Genomic DNA, 25,621 nt, shown 5'->3' on the forward strand with positions numbered 1-25,621 from the left:
GTGTTCCATCATATGAGGAGAGTGATAATGTGTTCCATCATACGAGGAGAGAGATAATGTGTTTCATCATACGAGGAGAGTGATAATGTGTTTCATCATACGAGGAGAGTGAGTATGTGTTCCATCATACAATGAGAGTGATAATGTGTTCCATCATATGAGGAGAGTGATAATGTGTTCCATCATATGAGGAGAGTGATGATGTGTTCCATCATACGAGGAGAGTGATAATGTGTTCCATCATATGAGGAGAGTGATAATGTGTTCAATCATACAATGAGATTGATAATGTGTTCCATCATATGAGGAGAGTGATAATGTGTTCCATCATTTGAGGAGAGTGATAATGTGTTTCATCATACGAGGAGAGTGATAATGTGTTCCATCATACGAGGAGAGTGATAATGTGTTCCATCATACGAGGAGAGAGATAATGTGTTTCATCATACGAGGAGAGTGATAATGTGTTCCATCATACGAGGAGAGTGATGATGTGTTCCATCATATGAGGAGAGGGATAATGTGTCCATCATATGAGTAGAGTGATAATGTGTTCCATCATAGGAGGAGAGTGATAATGTGTTCCATCATATGAGGAGAGTGATAATGTATTCCATCATTCGAGAAGAGTGATACTGTGTTCCATCAGGTCACACTGAAACCGTCAACATACGAGGAGAGAGATAATGTATTCCATCATACGAGGAGAGTGATGATGTGTTCCATCATACGAGGAGAGTGATGAAGTGTTCCATCATATGAGGAGAGTGATAATGTGTTCCATCATATGAGGAGAGTGATAATGTGTTCCATCATACGAGGAGAGTGACGATGTGTTCCATCATACAATGAGAGTGATAATGTGTTCCATCATATGAGGAGAGTGATAGTGTTTCATCATACGAAGAGAGTGATAATGTGTTTCATCATACGAGGAGAGAGATAATGTGTTCCATCATACGAGGAGAGTGATGATGTGTTCCATCATATGAGGAGAGTGATGATGTGTTCCATCATACGAGGAGAGTGATAATGTGTTCCATCATATGAGGAGAGTGATAATGTGTTCAATCATACAATGAGTGATAATGTGTTCCATCATATGAGGAGAGTGATCATGTGTTCCATCATATGAGGAGAGTGATAATGTGTTCCATCATATGAGGAGAGTGATAATGTGTTCCATCATACGAGGAGAGTGATAATGTGTTCCATCATACGAGGAGAGAGATAATGTGTTTCATCATACGAGGAGAGTGATAATGTGTTCCATCATACGAGGAGAGTGATGATGTGTTCCATCATATGAGGAGAGTGATAATGTGTCCATCATATGAGGAGAGTGATAATGTGTTCCATCATATGAGGAGAGTGATCATGTGTTCCATCATAGGATGAGAGTGATAATGTGTTCCATCATATGAGGAGAGTGATAATGTATTCCATCATTCGAGAAGAGTGATACTGTGTTCCATCAGGTCACACTGAAATCGTCAAAATACGAGGAGAGAGATAATGTATTCCATCATACGAGGAGAGTGATAATGTGTTCCATCATACGAGGAGAGTGATGAAGTGTTCCATCATATGAGGAGAGTGATAATGTGTTCCATCATATGAGGAGAGTGATAATGTGTTCCATCATACGAGGAGAGTGACGATGTGTTCCATCATACAATGAGAGTGATAATGTGTTCCATCATATGAGGAGAGTGATAGTGTTTCATCATACGAAGAGAGTGATAATGGGTTTCATCATACGAGGAGAGAGATAATGTGTTCCATCATACGAGGAGAGTGATGATGTGTTCCATCATATGAGGAGAGTGATGATGTGTTCCATCATATGAGGAGAGTGATAATGTGTTCAATCATACAATGAGAGTAATAAGTGTTCCATCATATGAGGAGAGTGATAATGTGTTCCATCATACAAGGAGAGTGATCATGTGTTCCATCATACGAGGAGAGTGATAATGTGTTCCATCATTCGAGGAGAGTGATGATGTGTTCCATCATATGAGGAGAGTGATAATGTGTTCCATCATATGAGGAGAGAGATAATGTGTTTCATCATACGAGGAGAGAGATAATGTGGATCATCATACAATGAGAGTGATAATGTGTTCCAGCATATGAGGAGAGTGATAATGTGTTCCATCATACAATGAGAGTGATGATGTGTTCCATCATACGAGGAGAGTGATGATGTGTTCCATCAGGTCACACTGAAACCGTCAACATACGAGGAGAGAGATAATGTGTTTCATCATATGAGGAGAGTGATAATGTGTTCCATCATACGAGGAGAGTGATAATGTGTTCCATCATACGATGAGAGTGATAACGTGTTCCATCATATGAGGAGAGTGATAATGTGTTTCATCATACGAGGAGAGTGATAATGTGTTCCAACATACAAGGAGAGAGATAATGTGTTCCATCATATGAGGAGAGAGATAATGTGTTCCATCATACGAGGAGAGTGATAGTGTTCAATCATACGAGGAGAGTGATAATGTGTTCCATCATACGAGGAGAGTGATAATGTGTTCCATCATACGAGGAGAGAGATAATGTGTTTCATCATACGAGGAGAGTGATAATGTGTTTCATCATACGAGGAGAGAGATAATGTGTTCCATCATACAATGAGAGTGATAATGTGTTCCATCATATGAGGAGAGTGATAGTGTTTCATCATACGAAGAGAGTGATAATGTGTTTCATCATACGAGGAGAGAGATAATGTGTTCCATCATACGAGGAGAGTGATAATGTGTTCCATCATATGAGGAGAGTGATGATGTGTTCCATCATACGAGGAGAGTGATAATGTGTTCCATCATATGAGGAGAGTGATAATGTGTTCAATCATACAATGAGAGTGATAATGTGTTCCATCATATGAGGAGAGTGATAATGTGTTCCATCATTTGAGGAGAGTGATAATGTGTTTCATCATACGAGGAGAGTGATAATGTGTTCCATCATACGAGGAGAGTGATAATGTGTTCCATCATACGAGGAGAGAGATAATGTGTTTCATCATACGAGGAGAGTGATAATGTGTTCCATCATACGAGGAGAGTGATCATGTGTTCCATCATATGAGGAGAGGGATAATGTGTCCATCATATGAGGAGAGTGATAATGTGTTCCATCATATGAGGAGAGTGATCATGTGTTCCATCATAGGAGGAGAGTGATAATGTGTTCCATCATATGAGGAGAGTGATAATGTATTCCATCATTCGAGAAGAGTGATACTGTGTTCCATCAGGTCACACTGAAACCGTCAACATACGAGGAGAGAGATAATGTATTCCATCATACGAGGAGAGTGATAATGTGTTCCATCATACGAGGAGAGTGATGAAGTGTTCCATCATATGAGGAGAGTGATAATGTGTTCCATCATATGAGGAGAGTGATAATGTGTTCCATCATACGAGGAGAGTGACGATGTGTTCCATCATACAATGAGAGTGATAATGTGTTCCATCATATGAGGAGAGTGATAGTGTTTCATCATACGAAGAGAGTGATAATGTGTTTCATCATACGAGGAGAGAGATAATGTGTTCCATCGTACGAGGAGAGTGATGATGTGTTCCATCATATGAGGAGAGTGATGATGTGTTCCATCATACGAGGAGAGTGATAATGTGTTCCATCATATGAGGAGAGTGATAATGTGTTCAATCATACAATGAGTGATAATGTGTTCCATCATATGAGGAGAGTGATCATGTGTTCCATCATATGAGGAGAGTGATAATGTGTTCCATCATATGAGGAGAGTGATAATGTGTTCCATCATACGAGGAGAGTGATAATGTGTTCCATCATACGAGGAGAGAGATACTGTGTTTCATCATACGAGGAGAGTGATAATGTGTTCCATCATACGAGGAGAGTGATGATGTGTTCCATCATATGAGGAGAGTGATAATGTGTCCATCATATGAGGAGAGTGATAATGTGTTCCATCATATGAGGAGAGTGATCATGTGTTCCATCATAGGATGAGAGTGATAATGTGTTCCATCATATGAGGAGAGTGATAATGTATTCCATCATTCGAGAAGAGTGATACTGTGTTCCATCAGGTCACACTGAAATCGTCAACATACGAGGAGAGAGATAATGTATTCCATCATACGAGGAGAGTGATAATGTGTTCCATCATACGAGGAGAGTGATGAAGTGTTCCATCATACGAGGAGAGTGATAATGTGTTCCATCATACGAGGAGAGTGACGATGTGTTCCATCATACAATGAGAGTGATAATGTGTTCCATCATATGAGGAGAGTGATAGTGTTTCATCATACGAAGAGAGTGATAATGTGTTTCATCATACGAGGAGAGAGATAATGTGTTCCATCATACGAGGAGAGTGATGATGTGTTCCATCATATGAGGAGAGTGATGATGTGTTCCATCATACGAGGAGAGTGATAATGTGTTCCATCATATGAGGAGAGTGATAATGTGTTCAATCATACAATGAGAGTGATAATGTGTTCCATCATATGAGGAGAGTGATCATGTGTTCCATCATATGAGGAGAGTGATAATGTGTTCCATCATATGAGGAGAGTGATAATGTGTTCCATCATACGAGGAGAGTGATAATGTGTTCCATCATACGAGGAGAGAGATAATGTGTTTCATCATACGAGGAGAGTGATAATGTGTTCCATCATACGAGGAGAGTGATGATGTGTTCCATCATATGAGGAGAGTGATAATGTGTTCCATCATATGAGGAGAGTGATAAGGTCTTCCATCATATGAGGAGAGTGATAATGTGTTCCATCATACGAGGAGAGTGATAATGTGTTCCATCATATGAGGAGAGTGATAATGTATTCCATCATTCGAGAAGAGTGATACTGTGTTCCATCAGGTCACACTGAAACCGTCAACATACGAGGAGAGAGATAATGTATTCCATCATACGAGGAGAGTTATAATGTGTTCCATCATACGAGGAGAGTGATGATGTGTTCCATCATATGAGGAGAGTGATAATGTGTTCCATCATACGAGGAGAGTGACGATGTGTTCCATCATACGAGGAGAGTGATAATGTGTTTCATCATACGAGGAGAGTGATAATGTGTTCCATCATACAATGAGAGTGATAATGTGTTCCATCATACGAGGAGAGAGATAATTTGTTTCATCATATGAGGAGAGTGATAATGTGTTCCATCATACGAGGAGAGTGATAATGTGTTTCCACATACAATGAGAGTGATAATGTGTGCCATCATACGAGGAGAGAGATAATGTGTTTCATCATACGAGGAGAGTGATAATGTGTTCCATCATACGAGGAGAGTGATGATGTGTTCCATCATATGAGGAGAGTGATAATGTGTTCCATCATATGAGGAGAGTGATAATGTGTTCCATCATGTCACATTGCTGTCTGCTTTTAATTGATTTTGCCCCAAATGGTTGTGGCCCAAATGGCACCCTATTCCAGATTTAGTGCACTACTGTTGACCAGGTCCCTCGTCTTCCGAGGAGCACAAAACTAAATTAGCCAGCAGGTGAAGCAGGTCAGAAAGTTTGAAATATTTCCAACCATCACACGAAAAATTCAAGTGTAATACAAGACGTGCATTTTATCTGATACAATATAATTTTTTCTCTGATTCTATTATAGTATTTTGTTTTGTTGCATTGAGTACTGCTAGTCATCTGCAAAAGAGTGGGATCCTAATTGGGAGAGTGTGGTTTGGTACACCGACTCTCCCACCAATATCCGTCACCTCTAATTGCAGTTCATGAGGGAATATGTCGGGGGGAGATCAAGCAAACTTTTGCCTCACCATTATTTCATTTTCCCTCCGCATTTCCACTATGTGATTCCATGTTGCTTGACAGCAAATGGAAGGAAGGGTGGGAGGTGGTGGGGAGCTTGGAGGGCTGTGACACCTGCAGCTCGTCTGAAAGCCATGTTGTTTCAGTGCACTGTGGGGCCTGCTGCAGTACATTGTGTTCAGGGGGAGAAAGGATCAGACCCCCTTTACCTGACCAGCTGAGGCATTTGGGTCGCACAGGGACCCTTCTAACAGATTGGTAATGAGCGCCCTGGTTGTATCTGGGGTTTGCTAAGGCATCGCAGATCGTCGTCGTCTCCCCCCACCCCCCAACCTCCCTCCACTCTCCACACCTCCAGGGAGACTGTGGTCGAGGATAATGAGAGGGCTATGTGTCCATGATTCACAGAGACCATCCGTGCGGATTAGCTTTCTCACCATGTACACAATGTCAATGTGGATTCCCAGGGTTAGGAAGAACACCGCCAGATTGGCCTGGTTCAGCCCTGGGGCTAGAAGGCCCTTCCCAGAGTAGAAAAAACACCTCTCAGTGGGCCCATGTAGTTTGATGGTAAACCATATATACCTGTTGGCCCCCCAAAAATGGATTCGACAGATTCCTTGGAACACAAACACAAATACTACCTGCTAGATTAGCACATGAGACAGAACAATGGCCTCACCTTGCAAGCATTCACTATCAAGTTAATTTAAATGGATGGTGAGATAGAGTCAAGTGGAGTAAGTCAACGACCTGTTAAGACATCGTCCTTGTGTCTTGAAGTATTAGCAACAATGCCAGTGTCACTGTAGTGTTCATCACTCTTTTCTCACTAGCTTCTCCCTCTGATTTTCTCTACAAGGTGCCAGCAAGAAAAAATACAAAGGACCTGAGGGACAAAGGAATGTGTAGGATTCAAAATAAACTCTCTCAATATGCCCCTAAGAACAATATGTTTAGGGTTTGGATTTTGTAAACAGAGACATGTCTTATCGAGAAGAATGGTTGTGCCAGTTATGGCCTTTGTACTCTGGCTATTAGAGTTATTCCTACAGCGGTTTGGCTGTTAATTGTCATTATGTTTGACATGAATTGGACTCTCTCACAATCCATTGCGCTCAATTATGTTCATTTTGTACTTTGATAGATCACATGATTAACTTTACACAGAAGTGAATTAATTTCTACACTCGTCCGTATATCATTATGGAAGCAGTGGAAATAAATAACGCTGTGTACGGCAGCATTTTTAATATATGGTTACAATGACTTTGTATTAACCTTCAAAATCTTCAGGTAATTACAAATATCCAGAGAAAAGCATTGAGACATCTATTTGTATTGTGCGTTGTTGAGAGCGATCCATATCACTACAAAAATCTAAGTGATAGATATTCAGTTGTTAGAAGTCTGAAAATGTCTCAGATTTAGTAAAGGCACTTATGTGTGTGCGCAATATCCCATATCCCTTTTTTAAATATGTTTTAAATCTGTATAGGTATGATATATTATGCATAAATACAATATTTTCACGGCATCATTCCATTCCACCTTTTATTCGAAAATTCATTAAAAGCCCCATTGCAGTTTTTACATACTTCAGATACTGTGCAATGTGATTGCATGGTGGTTTTGTCGCTCGTTGTGACACTCATTTGGTGAATATGTAATAATTTACCAATCTCCCTCAAGTAGGAAATGGACTCTTTGATTAGCACTGATTTGCACAGAAAGCACAGACAAAGGGCCAGTGTAATATTATGATGTTCAGACTACATACTCCAATCATTTAATAGCCCCTTACAAGACTGAGAGATTGTGTTACCACCCTCCTCTCACAGAGCAACTTTGGACCACATACAATACCTGTTGAGATCACAACAATAGAAACAATACAAACCTACCTTGCAAGACTCTGCACTACATCCTTCCAACCTGCTCTGCTCTCTGTGTTTTTGCATAGCTGAACTGGAATAGGCTGGCCTGCCCTAGGCACAATAATAATTATCTGAATACAGCAGCTACTAAGCCGAAATAGAGTAGGGTAGGCCTAGGCTAGTTTCCCACTGCATGGCAAGGAGTTGTGGTATCCCAGAATTACTTGCTAAGCCCCAAGGTCAAGATTATAATCAGGTTATAAGGCAGAGAATCAGTCAGCTTCTAGATAACTCTCTCTCTCTTTCTTTATCTCTCTCTCCCCCCTCTTTCTCTCCCTCTCTCTTTCCCCTTTCTCCCATCTCTCTCTCTCTGCCATCGCTCTCTTTCTCTCTCTACTCCCCCTTTCTCTCCTCTCTCTCACTACCCCCACTCTTTCTCTCCTCTCTCTCTACCCGCCCCTTCTTTCTTTCTTTCTCTCTCTACCCATCCCCCCTTTCTCTCCTTTCTCTCTCCTCTCTCTTTTTCTCTCCTCTCTCTCTCCAGCCTCTCTCCTCAGGCTGAACTCATCGTGAGCCACCAGAGTGTTATTTATCGTCTCTAGCCAGGGAACCAGTCTCTTCAGATACCTCTGCTGGCTGTTGATTAATGCTGTTGGACTGCTGCTATAAACAACCATGACCAAGTCAACATGCCTGGGATGGTAGTATGTGTAAACAGTCGGGCGTATAGATGACATAGCCAGCAGCAGTGTCAGTTCACCTCTAGCTCAGTCAGCTGGGGAGAATATGGCTGCCGATATCTCCAAGGTAAACTAAATAGCTAGAATATTTTTTTAATGTTATGTTCAGGTCAAATATACCCATCGTTCAATGATGCAGATGCAAAACCTGTAATAGCTGCAAAGATTTTATGTTAGGTAATGTTCACGAAGAGGTCAAATACAGAAAACTTGGATTCAAATATGCTGAGGCTAAACCGGCAATCAGGTGAACCATTCCTATTATCAGTACAGTATACAAATCACACTAATGGTGCTGTTGTTCCCACAGAAAGTCTGAAGTTATAAAAGTCTTTATACAGACCATCTCTTGCCACAAGAAAAACGTAACATGGCATAATGAGAATGTCGGAACAAAACTATCACACGAATATTTACAGACTAATAAACGTCCACCACAAACCCATCTGAACAAAACCCAGGTTACTTCGTATCACACTGTCCAGACTACAAGAGGGAGGTTGTCAAAGCAGTAGTTTGAAAAGGTGTTTAATATGTTGAAACATCAGGTAAAACCCTTCAGTCACAGAACCCGACAGTTTTTTCTAAGCCATGTGACACTACTTAAAATGAAGAACACAGAGGCTTTCTTCATGTGACTGTCTAATTACATTCCTCTAAGCAGGAGTAATGTCACAAAGTGAAACTATTTGTGACGCTTGCTTGAAAAAGAATGTGTTTCATGTAAATAATCAGAAGACCATTACTTTGTGGCCAATTACATTGCCTTCAAGTCGTTTTCTTTTTTTAAACTATTCTCCTGTCTGAAAATAAAACACAGAATGTAATCCTGTACACAACAAGAATAGAATGACAAGTACATACTGTAACTCTAGCTTTAGCTCCCACCAGAGTAATGTAATGTAAAACAAACCTATTCTTTGAGGTGCCAATCTCTTTTCAGAAAACACAGTAAGGCCAAATGCATGAAGCTTAACGCAATAGTAGTCAGTAATTTGCAAACAAGTCCACTTTTCATATTTTTATACAAAAACAAGTTCATGTTACCATGGTTTCTGTATACCCACAGGCAACATATAGAAAGATATTGGATTGCATTTCTAACAGTCTTCTTCACTCAACACAGTCTCCATGCTGTAAGGACCTTAGCTGAAGTTAAAAGTAAGTCGAAGTTGAAGTTAAGTTGAAATTGAAGATAACTTGAAGTTTAAGGTAAGTTGAAGGTAACTTGAAGTTGAAAGTAAGTTGAAATTGAAGATAACTTCAAGTTGAAGGCAAGTTAGTCTTACCTCAAGAAAGTACCCTCTACACAGCTTAAGATTCTAGGCAGCACCTTTTTTAAGGGTGTATAAAATGTCATGAGAATGTTCTCTTTCTAATTAAAGTCAAAGTAGCACTCTCTCAGTCAGCCCTACTGTGAGAAAAAATGAATAACATTAAAAAACACCATGTAGAGAACAATTAGGTAACCATTTAGAACTCAATTTAGAACTTGCATGCCCAATGGGTATTTTACCCTGAAACTTTATACAAAGGACACGCTAGAGAAACCAATCAAGGGACTTCATTATTTTTCCTTTAGTTCCTGTTCAAATTGGAGCTTTCCTGGGGTCTCTGTAATGGACAGTTATCCAATCTCCCTCACTCTGATTGAGATGATGATGCTCATATGAAAGTAACTCTTATTTCATGCCTTTAGAACATTGGTTTGTAATAGGGGCCCTTTATTAAAGCTCCGGACTAATGTTCTCTTTCTCACTTACAGTAGGGGCTTTTTTTTTCTGGTTACCAAGGTGACGTTAGACACAGCTTCAGCAAACACGGATGGTGTCACCGAGGTGAATAAGAAAGGTAGCAAGTTGAATTTGACCGGGGGAAATTGCATGCCATTACTGTTAATATTTACTCATTAAAAGATCCAGGGAACTGGAGGGATGCTTGCGCAATTCCTAATTTGTCAAATCAACTGCTGAACATACCCTTCATTATGACCCTGCCACTCATTGTGCTCTCGCTCTCGCTCTCTCTCTCTCTCTCTCTCTCTCTCTTTCTCACTTAATGGACATTAAAAGTGAGATGGAATTGAGTCCATAACATTATAGTAATTTTCCCCCATTGATTTTTATAGTGAAACAACGACTTTGATGGCAGTGTTTTACTTGTCATCGAAATGATACCGTTGAAAGACTTTGGAAGAAGCTGGTTTAATATGTTACATCATTTTAGAAATTGCTATTGTGAGTCTTAATTTTTGAGTCTTTGCTGTACTTGACAGGCTCACTGTAAGATTCATGTACAGTGATAGAAAATAGAGATGAAATGATCTTTTCAATAATTGCTTTATTGTGTCAACGCTGTATAGTGTAAAATAAACAACAGTTAATGACAATCAATGTATTGAATCAAATCAACAATCTAGCATTCATATTGACTACTTTTCTGGTAGAGGTCTTTTTCAGGGTTCCTTGGGGGTCAAAAACATATTTGCACTCCATCTTAAGTGTGAGACTCAACAAAGTTCCTCCATCGAAAGCCAGCCAAACACCTGTCAAACTAGAGGGAAACTACCCTACCACTTAAGACGAAAAACAGCTATTTTATACTTCACAGCATTCTTATATGGAAAATTGCAAATGCTATTTTCATTTAACCTTTGATTTATACAGATTATTCTCATTGAGATCAAATCTATTTTACAAGACAGACCTGTTCTAAGGCTATATTAATGTTCTGTGAAATGTGTATATAGGCTCTACTACTGTATTTGATTAGATGTATGACATGTGTATATAGACTCTACTACTGTATTTGATGAGATGTAAGACATGTGTATATAGACTCTACTACTGTATTTGATGAGATGTATGAGATGTGTATATAGACTCTACTACTGTATTTGATGAGATGTATGACATGTGTATATAGACTCTACTACTGTATTTGATGAGATGTATGAGATGTGTATATAGACTCTACTACTGTATTTGATGAGATGTATGACATGTGTATATAGACTCTACTACTGTATTTGATGAGATGTATGAGATGTGTATATAGACTCTACTACTGTATTTGATGAGATGTATGAAATGTGTATATAGACTCTACTACTGTATTTGATGAGATGTATGACATGTGTATATAGACTCTACTACTGTATTTGATGAGATGTATGAGATGTGTATATAGACTCTACTACTGTATTTGATGAGATGTATGAGATGTGTATATAGACTCTACTACTGTATTTGATGAGATGTATGAAATGTGTATATAGACTCTACTACTGTATTTGATGAGATGTATGACATGTGTATATAGACTCTACTACTGTATTTGATGAGATGTATGAAATGTGTATATAGACTCTACTACTGTATTTGATGAGATGTATGACATGTGTATATAGACTCTACTAGTGTATTTGATGAGATGTATGAAATGTGTATATAGACTCTACTACTGTATTTGATGAGATGTATGAAATGTGTATATAGACTCTACTACTGTATTTGATGAGATGTATGACATGTGTTTATAGACTCTACTACTGTATTTGATGAGATGTATGACATGTGTATATAGACTCTACTACTGTATTTGATGAGATGTATGACATGTGTATATAGACTCTACTACTGTATTTGATGAGATGTATGAAATGTGTATATAGACTCTACTACTGTATTTGATGAGATGTATGAAATGTGTATATAGACTCTACTACTGTATTTGATGAGATGTATGAAATGTGTATATAGACTCTACTACTGTATTTGATGAGATGTATGAAATGTGTATATAGACTCTACTACTGTATTTGATGAGATGTATGAAATGTGTATATAGACTCTACTACTGTATTTGATGAGCCATATATTTCTACAGTTTTTTCCCTCCAGACAGAATCACCCAGGTCCATCAACATTCTACTGTCTGTATCTGACCTACATTCCCACCAACTGGCACACAGACTTGAGAATTCATCTGAATAAAATAGCTCCATGACATAGTCACTGACTGACTGAGAGGGAGAGAGTGGGTGACTGACAGACATAAACGGCACGTCAGTGACATGAAGAAAGCTGCTCAGAGTGTATGTATGCAGCCTAACATGAGCAGGTCCAGCTCAGATAAAGTTGGGAGGACCAACATTTATGTTCCTCTTAATTGCCAATGAGAAGAAGAACATGCTTTGGGGAAGAAGCAGGATCAACAGACAGCACTGAGGGCAGATTCAGACAGACCCGTGCGAAGTAGTGGACCACTAACATTGGCATGCTGTGTCTGTGCAGAGCCAGAAAGGAAGGTTTGTTTAATCCCTAAACCCTCCTCCCTCTGCCAAACCCGTAATCCCACTAATCTCCACCACATTGCCCAAGAACACACAGAGACTCAAAGAATCCCCATACAGCTAGTCATCCAATCCCTGCCTCCCTCAATCCCAGCAGAGTGCAACCACTCGCTTGGTCAGTATGGCATCCCTGGCAGCTAAACACAAACACACAGGGAGGTTGCAGTGTTGGTGGTGTAACTGCACAGTTTGTTGTATTGGTGGTGGACGGTGGTGGTGGGGCCAAATAAGGGAAATGTTACCCTGCTCGACCACTTCCGCTCCTGGCCCATTGCGTGCGAGGCAGGGTGTGCTCATTGATGCCAACTATTGAATTTCAGACACAGAGGGGCTTCTCGCTCGCCGGGTGGCTCTGATCTGGCTGCCGGAGAGAGAGAAGTGGTGACCCAGAATAACTTCATCTAACCACTACTAGGAGAGTATGGTGGAATAATCAGGGCTATTTCCCTCTCTCTCTCTTTTCTAGTGGGACACATTTTGCAACAGAGTGAACGTTGAGCGATCAGCAAGGAAATTCTCTCTGAGCCTCTTAACTACTCTGTTGCCCAAACAGCTAGCACTACCATAACAAACAAAAGTATATGAGCATAAACAGGCCTGGTGTGAAATAATCCCAGGAAAACAGACTTTGAGGGAGAGGGGAGAGAGAGCCTGTGAACCTGAATCTGTCTCTCGATTAATTGACAGACAAATTGCTTATTGACTTTCCAGATTCTCTCTCTCCGACTAGAGGCAACAGCGCTCATTGGATAGAGACAACAGCACATTTGTGTTTGGGCTAAATAAGTTCCCATGATGCTCTCTGGCACAGTGCGGTGCAGTGCACGCACATGAGGTTAATTCCCCACCACTAGCTCCCTGACATTTCCATGAGCCATGCACTTGAAATGTTGCACAGTAATTGATGTTGAGCCTAACATGTGTTCAGACTCCACTACAAATTAAAAGGGAAAAGGTTATCATAATATTTAGCTAGCCCAATTTGTAGAACTTGAACTGTTTCCTGTGGGGGCATCCAGAGGAAAAATATATCTTTTAAAGTTGAACTTTTGACTAAGGGGATGGCAATATTGCTGAAATATTAAACAGAGTGGAGCACTCCAACAATAATTTGGAGGCCTGGCTGTGGGGATGGAAGGCTGTCTTGGATGGGGAAGGAAGGCTTCAGCACTCCAACACCAACATCGGAAGGGCTTCTCAGAGGGAGTGAAGCATAGCGCAAAGTTCAGCCGAAGGAAAAAATATTTTTGTGGATTGTGTGCCGCCCCTCCCCTTACCCAACCCCATTTAACAAACTTCCAACTAATGGAATTAGGTAGTCCATCTGTGTATTCTACTAAATTTGAATAATTATTATTCTACCAACTAATTGTACTTTAAAAATGTTAGTCTTTATTAGATTAAAAGCTATTTGACACTTTTTTTTCAGAGCTAGGGCATAAGTTACACAAGCAGTGAGTGAGAAGTTGTATTCAGGCCTATTGGTGGAGTCCTTTAATCTAGGTGATACTGTTGAATAATTGGAATGAACGGAATGTTTAATTGATGTAATATATTTGGATTGAGAACACCACTGGTGGAGTGTGTGATTTGTAAAGTTATTCATTCAATGTGTCTGCATGTCATGCTCTTTAGATGAGCTAGTCCTGGTTTTAGTTGGAACCCGATGTTTTTATACATTAGATGTGATCTGTCTTTTATTCCTTCCGCTTGTCCTCGTGCACGACCTAGCAACCTCTAGCGCTATATAGCCTATTCATTGGACAAGTAAGTTTCATTTGTGAAACTAATATTACAATATATTTCCTCTTCTGCAGACAGAAAAGGAATATTCCACGCACAATATGGCTGTTGTCATATTGTGATCGAATTCAAACAGACTAAAATGTGCAAAATCATTTTGTCTTCCCAATATGTTGGGAATGTATTATTTATGAATACCCTATCAAAATCGGCATGAGCAGGAAATGAAGTTATATAAGGATGAGGTCTCATAATTACCAAAAGAGAGTGCAAGTTGTAGACAGAATTACAAACGAAAATAAATAATATGAAAATACTTTCATTATGCGAAAATAAATGTAGGCCTATATTTTTCTGTGGGATATTTAAAGATGGGTGTAATTTAAAACTCAGTGTTATGTGTAGGTAATGTGTGTGTTGAAGGCCTGTTTATAAGTTATGCTTGAAAAGTTGTCTCCAGCTGTCGTCGCTCACTGACCGCTGCGACCACGGTTGTTGTAAAGAATGTGTTTGGAGTTGCAGAGTGACGGATGGCAGAGTACAACTGCAGGTGTACATTCTTCAGACAGCGAACTGCCATCCACTCAGCACCACGCTATTTCCGCGCGCTAATGGAGTCGTCTCTGTTCACATGGGCTCAGTGAGCCTCCGCCACTATAGCACGGCGCTCATGGGCAACCAACACTGATCTGTAAATGTACTTGTGATGTTGTGTCAAATAAACACCAACTGACGCATTAATGGTCACCAAACATGGTATATTCAAAGTTGAGAAACTCTTTTCAAATGATCCTTTGGGGGCAACCTGGAAAACAGTCCTGACATAAAATCAATATCAGAGGAGGAATACAAGCCACCACTAAACGGTGCAAGAAGAGAAAGACCACATACTAGTGTAGTGTAGCTTACATGAAGAAGTCTCGTTTGGTATAGGCTATGTTCTCAAAATTGGCATACCCTCCTCAACTTGCAAAGGGACTTTTTTAGTTCTTGTTGTCTAACAGAAGTACTACATAATTTGGCTTTTTTGTTTTCCTTTTGGTGGAATTATTATTTGTGCCAACAATTGGAAAAGAATGAATAAACGAGTTAGGCTACTAATGCCACAATCCCATTCAGCATGTTATCTGGAAACAGAACATACGGTTTATCATCGGTAGAACATGTGATTTCTCATTAGCATATAAACTAGTCTACATATCTTCTACTGCAAAACCCGCTATTAAATAGCCTAAACGTTGTCGACAGCTCTCTTCTATTGTTAATAAAATGCTAATTCATGAAATGATGTGAATTGTATTTATTTAGGCCCATTTATTTTGCAGACATGGGGGGCCACTGCCGATGAGGGCTATTCGAGGTGAGATTTTCATTCACCAGTAAGGCCTAAACATTGGTTCCATCCTTTGTATCGTGTTTCATACACTTTCCTGTTTGATTTGATTATCATTATTGAGATATCTGTTTGGTTCTCTTTGATTGTTCGTGCACGCTGTGTCGGGAAGGCTAGACACAAGATTTGAATTCTCGTTTATTTGTGGAATATCTCCCGCAAAATAAATATTTTTATCATGTTATAATGTTTAATGTATGTTTTATGCATTAGTAAATCTTCTTTGAAAATAATGGTATGAAGATTATGATAGCCTATTAAAATAACAATAATAATGATCTTATAATAACAGCAACAAAAATAAAATTGTTAATAATAAAGTAGGCCTAATAATAATTAATTATAAATTATAATCAATAATACAACCAGTTAAATGTTGAAGTAATAATAACAATATGCTAATGGTAATACAATATTTAATAAAAACAATAATAATTACAATTGTGCTAAGTCAGTTGCTTATTTCAAGCATCAGAATATTGGTAATGACCAGTGTCTCGAATTTCGTCGCTTAATTAATCAAATCCTCGGGAGACTAAACTGTAATTTTGGTTGCATTATTGTTATACCCGAAGATTCGTGTAGGCACACCCGAATTAGAGTATAGATTATAACCAGCCATAACAAGTGAATATCCTGCCTTTCCAAAAATGTATTGCTGACTCTTATCGAATATGGCTACAGTTTGCAATTTGTGATATGTTTGTAATAATGTTTGCCATAAGTCAATAATATTAATGATTAATTATTCATGCTTTCAAAAAGCAATCCTTATAGAGGAGATGGCTTCTCTGCTGCATTTTTCTCTTTCGATATGCCACATACCGGCAGGTAATCTTAATTTGACCAAGCTTTCAAAGAAGGCAAAGTGTACAACCTCGTCCACTATTTTGACAATCATGCCGAGAAGTGCACACTATTGCATACAGCATTCCTTTATGTTCAACAGAAACTATGAGATAAATCAAAATATTTGCGCTGGTTCTAATCCACTCAATAAAATACTTTTAAGAAATGAACTTGGTAATTTAAGTTTATGGTAGTTTTAGCAGGGTAGTATTTATGGAAGGATGCACTTTTAACTTGTTGTTATTCCTAATAGTTAAATGTTCGATGGAAACATACACCTTAGTGTTTGCAAATCATTTTACTTGAAGCAATCACTTCTGCTGTTATTTGTTTGGGTTTCCTATAAGAGTCACAAGGCTGGTAATTCATAATATTCGTATTTTTGTCTTGTATGGAATGCATGTTTTCATTTAACGTCTTTCTTAATTTTGTATGTTTTTCTTGTGGCCCTTGGTGCCCAACTAAACACAGAAGTAGGTATGCGTGGACCCTGATCCATTGACTAACACGGAAAACATGTTGTATTGAGCGCCATCTCATGGTAGAATAGTAATTGTTGTACATTCAACAGTGCGTGTAACTTTCCATTGTGCCAGTATAAACCAGCATAAGTTGTTATTTGCCTTCATATCTCCAAAGTATGAAAACGGATAACTTATCTCTTAAATAATAATAAAAAATAAACCGTATTGCTCTGGAAATCGATTATGAATCAGTCCCCTGAATGAATTACCAAACCTACTGTACCTAGGCTTTCATACCTATAATAAACCATCCGATTCAACCAGCTCTCAATCACATAAATGTAATCTCAACATGAATCTCCAAGTGAATAATAGTGTCTCTCTCTCATCAGTGCCTTTCAGCCAATGTGCATATGGTTTTGTCTCACCTCTGGCTTGACTTTCTTCTCCCAGTATGGGGAATGGCTCTTTTTCTCTCATTTTTCTCCCTGATTCTCCATTCTCATTCTTCATGCAGTCCCCCTAAACTATGGATGAAGATGCAGCATGAGTATGGGTGCCATGTTTAAAATAACTTGCAATTTGTAAACATATGTTCTCAATAACTCCTGTTGCCAGTGTACTCAAATGTAGGTCAAAATATAAGGCATGGGGCATTGGGGTGTATATGTAAAGCAAACTCACAAATCATGTAATAAATGGTATTAAACGCTTACATATCTGCTTTGAAATATATTTATTTAAATGTGTAGCCAGAGAAAATAATGTATTCCCTGTAGGCAAAAATGCATTAAAGGCTGGTTGCAATTGCGCAAAGAGCACAAACATACTGTACAGTAGCCACATACGCAACATTCAGCATCACACCATGAACACATTTCAACACTATAGACTAGAAAAGCAGCTAGCTCTTGATGAGAACAAATGCTTACAGGTATTCTACCTTCACTGTTTCTCTGTATCCAGGCCTCAGGATTTTGTCTCCATACTCTTGAAGCCTACAGAGTCCGCTCTCTATCTCCCTCTCTGTCTTTGTCTTTCCACCATTTCTGGCTATACTAGTTTTCTGTGAATTCTTATCATGTCATCATATAAAGGTACATTCAAGAGTGAAATAAAACTTTAGTAATAATAATATCCTTTCTCACTCTTAATACCACTAAGGTTAGTCCTGAGCTGTCTCGTTGGGGTGCACCCAATCACAGTGAAACACATCTCATTTTGGTTTTGACTAAATTGTTTAGCTGGCTTTTTGGGGGGGATTGTTTGCTGCTGTTGACTTAACATACAGTACACCTGGATGATCCTTCACACCCAGAGTTTTACAGTATAAGAAGTTAGATTGTCTTTCATGAGGCAGCTAGGCAATAGACCTGATTGACTCATATACAGACAATTAGAAATGGGATTATTTGTTAGTTTAAAGGCAGGGTTTGGATATCGAGCCCCTAGCTGCTGGCTGGGAGTGGAGGGCTCAGTCAGTCGGTCGGTCGGTCGGTCGGTCGGTCGGTCGGTCGGTCGGTCGGTCGGTCGGTCAGTCGGTCAGTCGGTCAGTCGGTCAGTCAGTCAGTCAGTCAGTCAGTCAGTTGTGCTGTGGTGTGTTGTGTTGTGTTGTGGAGGGAGTGAGACGGCTCTTAAGGGGGCAGAGGCAGCAGTGTTCAGTACTACAGCACGTTGACTCTTAAGGGATAGTAGCCCTGCATTTACAGTATTCACATCACGCTGACTCTGTCGCTGAGGGCCACCATAGTGTCCACCTCCTCCAACTCCGGGTCAGGCTCCACCCCCTCGCTGACGTCGGCGTGTGGGTTGACCAGGTGGGCGGGGTACGTCAGGCCGTGCTGCTCAGCGTGGCGTTCCCAGCGGGTGTCATCGCTCTCATGCGTGACGTAGCGCTCGTGCATCTTCCATTCTAGGCCACGTAGGTCCAGCCACATTCGGTAGTCCTGAGAAGGACATCATTAGCAGGGACACAGTAGTTAGCATTAGCCTACAGTTTCAATTGTTTTCTTTTGATTGTGTCAAAAAAAATCATTTTGTAGGACTTTTTGCGGCTGTTGGATTACAAACTCATGTCTCTCATCTCTCTTGCTGTAGGGCTTACCTGTATCCAGGAGTGTCTGAGAGACTTAGTGTAGCCATGGATGGCTGACAGACTTGGTGTAGCAAGGGGTGTCTGACAGACTTAGTGGAGCCATAGATGTCTGACAGACTTAGTGGAGCCATAGATGTCTGACAGACTTAGTGGAGCCATAGATGCCTGACAGACTTAGTGGAGCCATAGATGTCTGACAGACTTAGTGTAGCCATAGATGTCTGACAGACTTAGTGGAGCCAGGGGTGTCTGACAGACTTAGTGGAGCCAGGGGTGTCTGACAGACTTAGTGGAGCCAGGGGTGTCTGACAGACTTAGTGGAGCCAGGGGTGTCTGACAGACTTAGTGTAGCCATAGATGTCTGACAGACTTAGTGGAGCCAGGGGTGTCTGACAGACTTAGTGGAGCCAGGGGTGTCTGACAGACTTAGTGGAGCCATAGATGTCTGACAGACTTAGTGGAGCCATAGATGTCTGACAGACTTAGTGGAGCCATAGATGTCTGACAGACTTAGTGGAGCCATAGATGTCTGACAGACTTAGTGGAGCCATAGATGTCTGACAGACTTAGTGGAGCCATAGATGTCTGACAGACTTAGTGGAGCCATAGATGTCTGACAGACTTAGTGGAGCCATAGATGTCTGACAGACTTAGTGGAGCCATAGATGTCTGACAGACTTAGTGTAGCCATGGATGGCTGACAAACTTAGTGTAGCCAGGGGTGTCTGGCAGACTTGGTGTAGCCAGGGGGGTCTGGCAGACTTAGTGTAGCCAGGGGGGTCTGACAAACTTAGTGTAGCCAGGGGGGTCTGACAGACTTAGTGTAGCCAGGGGGGTCTGACAGACTTAGTGTAGCCATGGATGGCTGACAGACTTGGTGTAGCAAGGGGGGTCTGGCAGACTTAGTGTAGCCAGGGGGGTCTGACAAACTTAGTGTAGCCAGGGGGGTCTGACAGACTTGGTGTAGCCAGGGGGGTCTGACAGACTTAGTGTAGCCAGGGGGGTCTGACAGACTTAGTGTAGCCAGGGGGGTCTGACAGACTTAGTGTAGCCAGGGGGGTCTGACAGACTTAGTGTAGCCAGGGGGGTCTGACAGACTTAGTGTAGCCAGGGGGGTCTGACAGACTTAGTGGAGCCAGGGGTGTCTGACAGACTTAGTGTAGCCATAGATGTCTGACAGACTTAGTGGAGCCAGGGGTGTCTGACAGACTTAGTGGAGCCAGGGGTGTCTGACAGACTTAGTGGAGCCATAGATGTCTGACAGACTTAGTGGAGCCATAGATGTCTGACAGACTTAGTGGAGCCATAGATGTCTGACAGACTTAGTGGAGCCAGGGGGGTCTGACAGACTTGGTGTAGCCAGGGGGGTCTGACAGACTTAGTGTAGCCAGGGGGGTCTGACAGACTTAGTGTAGCCATGGATGGCTGACAGACTTAGTGTAGCCAGGGGGGTCTGACAGACTTAGTGTAGCCATGGATGGCTGACAGACTTAGTGCAGCCAGGGGGGTCTGACAGACTTAGTGTAGCTATAGATGACTGAAAGACTTATTGTGGCCGGCCTCCCGAGTGGCGCAGTGGTCTAAGGCACTGCATCGCAGTGCTAGCTGTGCCACTAGAGATTCTGGGTTTGAGTCCAGGCTCTGTCGCGACCGGGAGACCGATGGGGCGGCGCACAATTGGTCCAGCGTCATCCGGGTTAGGGGAGGGTGTGGCCGGCAGGGATGTCCTCGTCCCATCGTACACTAGCGACTCCTGTGGCGGGCTGGGCGCTGTGCACACTGACACGATCGCCAGGAGCACGGTGTTTCCTCCGACACATTGGTGCGGCTGGCCTCTGGGATAAGTGGGCATTGTGTCAAGAAGCAGTGCGGCTTATTGCAGCGAGGAGACAAGACTGTAACTACCAATTGGATACCATGAAATTGGGGAGAAAACGGGGTAAAAAAAATAATATCTTTAAATAATATAAAATACTTACTGTAGCCATGGATGGCTGACAGACTTATCCAAATACAATAAGTCTTCTTACTCCTTTGTGATATGTACAGTACATTTTTCTATCTGTTACATTGTCTGTTAAATCTAATTGAAGAATCTCAAATATACAATATATTTTTATTTGTATAACACTTTTTTGGTTACTACATGATTCCATATGTGGTATTTCATAATTTTGATGTCTTCACTATTATTCTATAACGTAGAAAATAGTAAAAATAAAGAAAAACCCTTGAATGAGTAGTTGTGTCCAAACTTTTGACTGGTACTGCATGTTATCCAGTTTCTTGAAATACTTCGCAAATGCAACTTCTTTCTACGTGAAAACTGAAAAGTTCTATTTCTTCCTTTTCAGTAGTGAGTGGATTCATTTTCATACTGGCTCCCAATGGGAATCGAACCCACAACCCTAGCATTGAAAGCGCCACACTATACCAACTGAGCCACATTCTCACATCACATCATCACAAACCACTTATGTCTCAATGTACTCAATTACTGCATTGTGCATTGTTTTTCATCATGGTGATAGAAAGTCTACAGGTACAAACCTAGATAACCAGCCTATGTACAATACAGTAACGTACCTTTCCATTAAGTGGTTTGTAAGGATGGTCATTTAATATTGCACAAAAAGTGATGTTATTTGATCAAGAAAACGATTTAATTTGATGTGGATGTTTTGTGTCTTTGAAATCTTTGAGGAAAGGGTTTTGTTCTTTCTGGATTACATTAGAGTGACAACAGCAGAGAAAGGGGCATGGCAACTACTCTTACAATATCAACTATTGAATCCTGCAAGACACTGTTCTTATTTATACAACTAAGTGGAGATACAGAACAATTATTTTTGCACGCATTACAGACGTCTATATCAGTGGAGGCTGCTGAGGGGAGGACGGCTCATAATAATAGCTGAAACGGAGGAAATGGAATGGCATCAAACACATGGAAACTGTATGTTTGATGTATTTGATACCATTCCACTCATTCCGCTTCAGTCATTGCCACGAGCCTGTCCTCCCCAATTAAGGTCCACCAACCTCCTGTTGTCTATATCAGTCCGATTATACTACTAGTCACAGTGCACTACTTTTGTGAAAAAATATATATTTTTAATAATATATATTTTCAATAATGCTAGTGGTGTGGGGGCTGTGCTTTGGCAGAGTGGGTGGGGTTATATCCTTCCTGTTTGGCCCTGTCCGGGGGTTTCTTCGGATGGGGCCACAGTGTCTCCTGACCGCTCCTGTCTCAGCCTCCAGTATTTATGCTGCAGTAGTTTATGTGTCGGGGGGCTAGGGTCTGTTGGTTATACCTGGAATACTTCTCCTGTCTTATCCAGTGTCCTGTGTGAATTTAAGTATGCTCTCTCTAATTCTCTCGTTCTCTCTTTCTCTCTGAGAACCTGAGCCCTAGGACCATACGTCAGGACTACCGGGCATGCTGACACCTTGCTGTCCCCAGTCCGCCCGGCCTTGCTGTTATTCCAGTTTCAACTGTTTCTGCCTGCGGTTACGAAACCCCTACCTGTCCCAGACCTGCTGTTTTCAACTCTTAATGATCGGCTATGAAAAGCCAACTGAGATTTATTCCTGATTATTATTTGACCATGCTTGTCATTTATGAACATTTTGAAAATCTTGGCTCTCTCTAATTTTCTCCTTCTCTCTTTCTCTCGGAGGACCTGAGCCCTAGGACCATACGTCGGGACTACCGGCCGTGGTGACTCCTTGCTGCCCCCAGTCCGCCTGGCCTTGCTGCTATTCCAGTTTCAACTCTTCTGCCTGCGGTTATGGAACCCCTACCTGTCCCAGACCTGCTGTTTTCAACTCTTAATGATCGGCTATGAAAAGCCAACTGAGATTTATTCCTGATTATTATTTGACCATGCTTGTCATTTATGAACATTTTGAAAATCTTGGCTCTCTCTAATTTTCTCCTTCTCTCTTTCTTTCTCTCGGAGGACCTGGGCCCTAGGACCATGCATCGGGACTGCCGCCCGTGGTGACTCCTTGCTGTCCCCAGTCCGCCTGGCCTTGCTGCTATTCCAGTTTCAGCTGTTCTGCCTGCGGTTATGGAACCGCCACCTGTCCCAGACCTGTTGTTTTTCAACTCTTAATGATCAGCTATGAAAAGCCAACTGAAAATTATTCATGATTATTATTTGACCATGCTTGTCACTTATGAACATTTTTGAACATCTTGGCATAGTTCTGTTATAATCTCCACCCGGCACAGCCAGAAGAGGACTGGCCACCCCTCATAGCCTGGTTCCTCTCTAGGTTTCTTCCTAGGTTTTGGCCTTTCTAGGGAGTTTTTCCTAGCCACCGTGCTTCTACACCTGCATTCTAGCTGTTTGGGGTTTTAGGCTGGGTTTCTGTACAGCACTTCGAGATATTATCTGATGTACGAAGGGCTATATAAAATAAAATTGATTGATTGAATAATACATTTTTTAAATTGTGATTTTTCAGGGGGTGCTGCAGCACCCTCAGCACCCATACTTTCCGCAGCTATGGAAGGGTAGCTTATCTGTACCCAGGGATGGCTGAAAGACGGGGCGAATATGTCATTATTTTTTAAACTAATTTGTGATATGTGCAGTATGGAGAGTATGCAGTAGGGAGAGCTTACCTGTAGCCAGGCATGGCTGAGCGACTTGTCCACGCTGTAGCGCTTCCTCATCTTGACTTGCAGCAAGTTATTAATGAGGTCAATTGCTGGAACAACAAAGCAGGCCGTCAGAGGATAACTCATGGTGGGAAACCTAGAGGATTTGGTGCAGGCCCCTTTCAGAGCCATGCAAGGGCTAATGAGCAAAGCCAACATCATGTTAAGATTATTTCAGGGGTCATGGTTCTCTGAGTCCCAGTTGGGATTCTTGACCTTTAGGCCACTCCTCTATAGTACCAGGGATCGCTTGGCATTATGCACATGAATAGGCTGCAACAAGAATTGGTTCTCTCTCTCACACACTCTCTCTCTTCCCCCCCCCTCTGTCTATTCCTCCCTCTCTCTCAAACACGCACGCACGCACGCACGCACGCACGCACGCACGCACGCACGCACACACACACACACACACACACACACACACACACACACACACACACACACACACACACACACACACACACACACACACACACACACACACACACACACACACACACTCCTTCTGTTGCTTTCTCTCTCTCTCACACACACAGACATTCTTTCCTTCCTTTTCCATCTCTCGGACAATGACGCACGCCATCCGCTCAATTCAATAGCAGCATAGTTGTTGGGGCCAGGATTTGTGTTGTAGGCTTTGTGAGCCATGGAGCACTAGAGGTGAGAAAAATTGTGATAAGAGAGGTTCCTATGCTAGACAGGCCCTAACACGAATCAATTATAAAAAATCTGCAGACCCCCTCAGATAAACATAAAACTGACTCACTGACTTCGTGTATTCATGCGAAAACATATTTTTTAAATTTATCATTCGTCTCTGTGTTTCATAATTGTTCTTCAACTTGTAAGAGGCTGAATGTATCTCACCGGAGAAAACATCTGAGTGTGCGAAACAGCGTCCCTCTGTTTCTGTATGTGTATGACATCTATCTGATTCTGTCTGGTCATAAAGAGTATGACATTGTTGCCGCCCGTACCATTGAATGCAAGGGAAGCCAGCGAGCTTGACAAAAAAGTATAAAATAATAGCCAATCAGCTTTGAGATAAACTGAGCGAGCACAACAGTGAATTGTCCTGGCACACCAAAAAAGTGTCAAGTGAAGCCAGTTTGGATTTTGCTTCACTCCTATCACATCGCATAAACAGAAATACGTAATTGACAAAACAACTTAAATTGTTGCATCTAGTTGTGTTGGTGTCCTTCGGTGGCTAGCTAAAATTGTCCCTTTCCTAAATTAGCCATGGATGGAGATATGGATTTGGGCTTGTGGTTTTACTTAATTCTCCGTACTGGCCAATGATTATAATGCCGATTCTAATCCAACCATAAATTCATACATTGTGCCACTGGACTGAGAGGAAGGAAGTTCAATATGTAGCTAGATGTTGAAGGCTAATGTTAACTAGAGCAAACAACGCAATTATCACAACACATAGGTTGTAATATGGCTTTTCTTTCTGGCTTCCCCAGTGATTTTACCAACACACCGCTACTAAATCAGATTATCATAAAAGGCATTCTGACCGTGTAGCAAACATTCACTATATGATTACAAAATCCAACAGATACTCAGGAAGGGGCTATTCTA

The 25,621-nt window shown here is 41.2% G+C and overlaps 1 protein-coding gene across 4 annotated transcripts in view; it reads right to left on the reverse strand.

Annotated features, from left to right (window-relative positions):
• Nucleotides 1-25,621, reverse strand: part of LOC129813094 (serine/threonine-protein kinase D1-like) — a 99,998-nt gene that overhangs the window by 29,823 nt on the left and 44,554 nt on the right. Inside the window, exons 18-19 of one of the 4 annotated variants that reach the window (XR_008753113.1) lie at nt 23,993-24,078; nt 17,690-17,788 (exon numbers count right to left, since the gene is read on the reverse strand). Coding sequence is in view for 2 of the 4 variants with exons in the window: in XM_055865274.1 (XP_055721249.1) it covers nt 18,974-19,207; nt 23,993-24,078 (320 nt within the window). In the remaining 2 variants the exon portion in view is untranslated. Of the gene's footprint in view, nt 1-17,689; nt 17,789-17,872; nt 19,208-23,992; nt 24,079-25,621 lie in introns of those variants that run through there. The other 3 variants (XM_055865274.1, XM_055865275.1, XR_008753112.1) reach the window with 3 other exon arrangements.

Source organism: Salvelinus fontinalis, chromosome 16 (assembly GCF_029448725.1).
Source record: "Salvelinus fontinalis isolate EN_2023a chromosome 16, ASM2944872v1, whole genome shotgun sequence".
In the NCBI taxonomy this organism is placed as follows: Eukaryota; Metazoa; Chordata; class Actinopteri; order Salmoniformes; family Salmonidae; genus Salvelinus; species Salvelinus fontinalis.